The sequence below is a fragment of the Lipotes vexillifer genome, unplaced genomic scaffold, assembly GCF_000442215.2.
Source record: "Lipotes vexillifer unplaced genomic scaffold, Lipotes_vexillifer_v1.1 scaffold591, whole genome shotgun sequence".
In the NCBI taxonomy this organism is placed as follows: Eukaryota; Metazoa; Chordata; class Mammalia; order Artiodactyla; family Lipotidae; genus Lipotes; species Lipotes vexillifer.
In genome coordinates this window covers 3,305,883-3,311,783 of record NW_006791954.1, presented here as the reverse complement: position 1 = coordinate 3,311,783, position 5,901 = coordinate 3,305,883, and the positions used below count along the sequence as shown (strand labels likewise).

General features: G+C 60.0%; 1 protein-coding gene across 1 annotated transcript in view; it reads right to left on the bottom strand.

Moving 5' to 3' along the window:
• Nucleotides 1–5,901, bottom strand: part of ARHGAP23 (Rho GTPase activating protein 23) — a 77,284-nt gene that overhangs the window by 40,532 nt on the left and 30,851 nt on the right. Inside the window, exons 3-6 of the mRNA XM_007465138.1 lie at nucleotides 3,565–3,592; nucleotides 2,156–2,251; nucleotides 1,877–1,955; nucleotides 1,659–1,713 (exon numbers count right to left, since the gene is read on the bottom strand). Coding sequence (XP_007465200.1) covers nucleotides 1,659–1,713; nucleotides 1,877–1,955; nucleotides 2,156–2,251; nucleotides 3,565–3,592 — 258 coding nt within the window. The remainder of the gene's footprint in view (nucleotides 1–1,658; nucleotides 1,714–1,876; nucleotides 1,956–2,155; nucleotides 2,252–3,564; nucleotides 3,593–5,901) is intronic.

Here is a 5,901-nt window from a genome sequence, read left to right as displayed (position 1 = left end):
AATGCCTGGGCCCCACCCTCTGGCCAGCCAGAGAGAGGGGGGCCAGCAGAGGCCCCCAGATGCTGACATCTGGGTCTGTCTGCCTGCCCACCCGAGCCTGGGCAGCAGAGCTCAAGGCTGCTGTCCCACCCTGCCCCACTCCGGCTGGAGAGAGCAACGCCCCAGGTCCCGCCCTGTCACACCCCATCCCCCCCAGCACGTCGCCCTCAGCCTGGGGAAGGGCATACGGGCAGGGCCCTGGAGACTTGGGGAGAGCCGCGCACCCCTCTTGGTCCCCACCCCTGCCTCCCCGTCCCCAGGAAGGGCAAGGGGACAATTGAGGTCACGAGTTGGAGGTTCCCAGAGGGGCATGGGGCCAAGCATGGCATTGTGATTACAGTGATTGTGAGAGCACATCCAGGGCAGAAGCCAGCACTGTGGCTCCCAGGACCTCCCAGGCTTGGCCCTAGGCTGACTCCCGGGGGGGGGGCAGTGACCTCGGGGGCAAGCAAGTTGGCATCTGGCTGGCATCCAAGAGACCAGGAAACTGGGTACTGGGCAGAGAGGACTGCTCTGGACACAGGGTCAGAGCTGGGGGCGAAACAGAGAGAGGCAGCATGTGTGTGTGAGTGTGCGTGTGTGACGCGCACGGAGCGCGTGGCATAAACGGGTACACGTGTGAGTGCAGGGTCCACCGCGTGCAGCGTCTGTGGTACCTGCTCTGTGAGCGGTGGGTGAACGCCGAGTGCTAGCTGTGAAGGAAGGGGCATCTGCACTCGCATCGTGATTGTGGAAGTTCGGGTTGCTGTGACACCGGTGAGCGCACACGCCTGTGCTGGGATGGAGCAGGCTGCGATGTCTGTGGGCGTACGTGTTGTGACAACAGCAAACATCTGTGATGTCATAAGTGTTCGTGTTTTGGTGATGAGAAGTCCAGGTGTATGTGGTGGAACACACTGCGGTGTTGTGTTGTGGGGATCTGAGATGCTGAGGAGTGTGTGGTGCGCTGTGACATTTGTGGTCATGGGTGTGGGGTAGTGGGTGCCTGTGTGTAGCACTGAGGGGTGGTGTGTATCGTGGTAAGTGCCTGGTATGGTGTGTCTGGCAGGTGGTGTGCGTTATCACATACTGCAGTGTACGGTGTGCTAGTTGAAGGGTGGGCTGTGTGCAGCTGTGTATCTAGTGTTCTCTGCTTATGTATTGGGTGGTCCATGGTATGCTGTGTGAATGGGAGCACACAAAAGTGAGGTACTGTGTGTGTGTGTGTGTGTCTGTGTGTGTGTGTCTGTGTGTGTGTGGACACATCTATAGGAGACACACTCACTCGAGGCCAGGCAGGGAGGGGTGTGGGGAACAGGTGTCTCACGGGAGCCACAGGAACGTGCCAGTCTGGCAGGGCCCGCTGGGTCACGCTCCTTCCGGACACCCTGGCAGGAATCCTGCCGGCCAAGGCCAGTGCCTCCCCCTCCCCCAGCACAGCCCCGATTGAAGCAACCAGCAGCCCCAGCCCGGGGACAGGCCTGGCATCCCCAGTTGGGCAATGCCGGCCTGGTGATGCCCCCACACTCACTCTTCCGCCTCCCAGAGGGCCCGATGCAGGAGGAAGGCCCAAGGAGAAGGGCTGCATCCTGCCCTCAGCACCCAGGGTCCTCCACCTCAGACAGCAGGGCAGGACTCACCAGCTGGAGGATGTCCTCGTCCTTGGGCATGATGGAGAGCTCCAGGGTATCATCGCTACAGAGACAGGGCAGGGGGTCAGGCCAGGCTGAGGCAACAGGGTCTGGGAGAACAGGGATCCTGGTCGCCAGGGCACCACCAGGGTCAAGGGGCTGGGGTGAGTAGGGACTTGTGAGTGGGCTGCGGGCTCTCGTGGGAGAAGGGAGGCAGGGGCGCTCACCTATTCTGGATCAGAGCTATGACCTGGGAGTAGGTTTTCCCGATGACGCTCTCCCCATTCACCTTCACCAGCCGGTCTCCTGGGGACCAGGGACAAGGCCACAGGTGAGCAGGCCAAAGGGTGTCAATGGCCCTACCTGAGAACCCCTGTACCATGTATGGATAACAGTGGGGGACAGGAGCCTCCCCAACACCTGGATCCCGAAATTCCATCCTAACCAGAGGGTAGGGAGAAGAGACCCAGAGCTGTGCGATGAGCCACGTAACTGGGACAGCTCACCTGTTCGAAGCCCCGCCCTATGGGCAGGGCCATCATCCTTCACATTCTTGACAAAGATGGTGTCCATGGGCTCCAGGCGGTGCCGGGGGGAGGGTCCTGGTGAGCATCAGCCAGGTTAGCTGGGGGTGGCTGCTGAAGGTCACACCCATGCACAGCTACACACACAGGGGACACACACTCAGACAGTGATCACACTCACACGGACACAAACACAGACCCACACATCCACAGGGACACGGATGCACAGGATCAGACAAGACAACACACTGCTGGGAAAATGAAAACACACGGAGTCACTCCTTAAATGGCTCCTGCGTCCCAGCGCTGTGCTAGAAAGTAGACTACAGAGGATGGACAGACATGGCCCTTGCCCTTCCCAAGCTCACGGTCTAGAGGGGCAGACAGACAGACATGCGCACGCGCACACACACACACACACACAAAGTCACAAAACAAAGGAAGGGTGCCATGAAAGTCCTGAAGATACACAGCAGGGAGGAAAACCCACACACACAGGGAGTGTCCACACCCAGACCCAAGGAGAGCCAAGCAAGACCCTGAGGCTCACAGAGACCCAGCACTTGCACCTCCCACCCCACTCCCTTCCCCAGGGTCAGGGGACTCCAAGCAGAGGCCTAAGGATCCCGGGACTGGCACTCGGTCCTTCATGACGTCACGTTACACCCCAGCAATACTCCTCTGCTGCTAAGTGCTAACTGCTAACTGTTAACTGTCTCCACCAGAGAAACAGGCCTGCTCTAGGTCAGCTGGCTCCTCCCCCATCACAGGCCTCTGCAATGGGGATTCGGGAAGACAGTGGCCCCATGGTTGCCCAGCAAAGGCCCCAGTGGCAGAGAAGGAAGTCTGCCTGTTCAAGGGGTTCTGCGCTGAATACCCCGGGAAGCCTGGGTTCCAGTAAGGAGCCGTTTGGGAGAGCAAGGGTGACAGCCAGGGGAGTTAGGCTCACATCTGAAAAGAGAAAGACCTCAGGGCCCCCGTTATGCCCCGAGAACCCCAATGCCTCTATCCCCAAGGACAGCCCTTGATCAGCGGCTCACTACCTCCCGCCCCGAGGGCCCTGCAGGCCCTGCCTCTGCCTCCATCTAGGCTGGGAGTAACTCCAGGGCAGGGGCCAGAGCTTAGAAACCTATCTGCTCCCCAGAACGCCACCCCCAGCGCGGAATGGACAGGCCCAGAGGAAGACAACTGCGAGAAAAGAAAGGGAGGACAGAGAGAGTGAGCAGAGGTTTCGAGCGGACGCACAGGGAAGAGCCAAGACAGGGGCATCAGGCAAGGGTTGGGGGCGCAGCAGAATCCAGGCTGACCTGGGGAGAGGGAGAGACACCAGTGGGAGGACCAGTCCCAGCTCAGCCCCAGCCCCTGGAGCCCAGCCCCCTGCCACTCCTCACCTCCTCCTCGGCCTCCATTCTCTTCTTCCTGTAGGGAACAGAGGTGGGTGTGGGCCCTCAGCAGCACAGGGGGAGGCCCAGCTCCACCTGGGAGGGCCCCTTCAAGCTCCCCCACCCAGCTGCCTCCCCTCTTATCATCTTTCAACTAGCCCAGCAGCCAGAGGGGGTGGGAGGGGTGTCCACGGGGAGGTCAAGTCCCAGGCAGCGTCCCCAGGTAACAGGAGCCCTCTCTCACACCTGTCGATCCTGCCGCATCAGCATCTCAGCCGTCCGAAAGGCCCCAACCCAATGGGGGACCCACGACCCCTTCCCCTGGGGAGCTCGAAGCCCAATGGGGGAGGGGCCAAACACACTCACACACAGACAGGACCCAGGCAGACACAGATAAGCAGGCATGACAAGTGCAAACAGTGGCTATCAGCTCTTAGAGCATGGGGAGGGAAGGCCTGATTAGAGCCCCTCTGGGAGGGGGTTTTAAGGCAAGTTTGAGGCCGGCTGGGAGAAGGCATTCTGGGTGAGGTGAGTGGAGTGTGCTGGCACTTGGTGGCAGAAACAGGACTGGATCAACTGAGCTGAAGCAGAAGGAGTGTCAACACCAGCAAGTGACAGGAGTCAGACTAAAGCTTTCAGCTTTGAAAGGAGAGAAAGAGGGAGCCAGTGAAAGTTCTTGAGTGGGAGAGAGCAGATGTGAAAATACTTCTGGCGTCTAGGTGCAGGGCTAAGAAATGGAGTCGAGGAGACCCACTAGGGAGGCGTCTGGGGTCATTCTGGTGAGTGAGGGGGCGGGGCGGGGCAGGGCACTGCATCTGGGGAGGAACGAGGAACAAGGGCAAGAAGAAGTGAGAGAGACAGGACAGGCCAGCAGGATGTGGCATCTTCGAGTTGCACAGGACCTTTGGGGTCATCTTGTCTAATCCTCTCTACAGATCATCCATTTTACAGATGACAGGGTGTGACTTGTCCAGGGCCACTGAGAGACAACAGAGGAGACAGTGCTGGAACCCAGGACTCTTGGGCATCCCAGCCGGGACAGGAAGGCTGCTGGGCTCTGCGGGAGAGCAGTCCCTCTGGCCCTGCCCTCCCGTGCGGGGAGTGAGCTGCCAGCACAGTGAGTGGGTCGCAGAGGCAGATGGGTGCATTGGGATGGGTGAGCTCCCTGTGGGCTCCCAGCCCTGGGCATGTTCTGGAAAGGGATGGAGCCCGTCCCTGGCTTGCCCTGCCCCAGGGTCTTCCAGCCCCCCATGTGAGCGAGGTCTCTCTGAGACAGGTCCACCACCCAGTCTAGACCACTCAGGCTGTGTCTGCAGGGTCACCCTCAGCAGGTGGTGCTGAGAGAAGGTGGAAGGGCCAGGAAGGAGGGACATTCTGGAGAAGGAGGGCTGGAAGGACCAGAGGGAGGTTCCAGGGAATTGGGAGGCTGGTGTCCTTGGGCATAAGGGGTGAGGCAGGGCCCCTCCCACACACCATCAGCCCCCACTTACAGCCAGTGCAAAGAGTTTATGCAGGGGCCCCAGACTCAGAGACAGGTGTGAGAGCTGCACAGCAACATGTACACATGAAGCGTATACACAGACACGTGTCTAGATATACACGCATGCACGTACATGACTAGCATACCGTGCACGCACGTGTGCATACAAAGAGACACGTGCAGGCACACAGACACAGGCAGAGAAATCCAATGCCTTGGTTCTCTGGCAGGTGGGACTAAGCTCCCCAAGGGAGAGTCCCCCAACAGCTGTGCAGGCTAGTCCCAGCCCTGGGGGAGGGGAGAAACAGGTTCACAGACTCCAGAATAAATCTTTCTCCCCTCCTGCTGGGAGAGAGGTGGGGGAAGGGAGCTGGACCCTCCTTGGGAGCCCTAGTTCCTGCCTAGGCCCCCCTCATGTCTTCCTGTCACGGACTCCCACCCCCAGCCCACACCGTGGCTTAGGCTGAGTAGCCCTGGTTCCTGGACTCAAAGAACTTGACGTTCATATTAGGGTTGGAAGGGCCCTCAGGGGTCAAATAGATCAATGCCCTCAGGAGATGGCAGGAAAAATGCGGCCCAGAGAGGGTGAGACCACCCAAGATTCACAGTGAGTTAGGAGTTGTACCAGCACTGGAACCCAGGTCTCCAGCCCAGCCCAGGGCTCTTTCCAGGCCCAAATCTGAGGCCAGCATGGGCCTGGGGCGCTCTGGGAGGGGTCCCAGAGGACAGACTCCCGGAGAGCTCAGGCTAGGGAGAGGCAACTAACCCAGCTCAGAAGCGGCCAGTGGACAAGGGGTCCCCGGAAGCCCATCTCTCTGAGAAGCTGTTCACCTCCCAGAGGCTGAGAGTCGGGGCGGGGGGGGGGG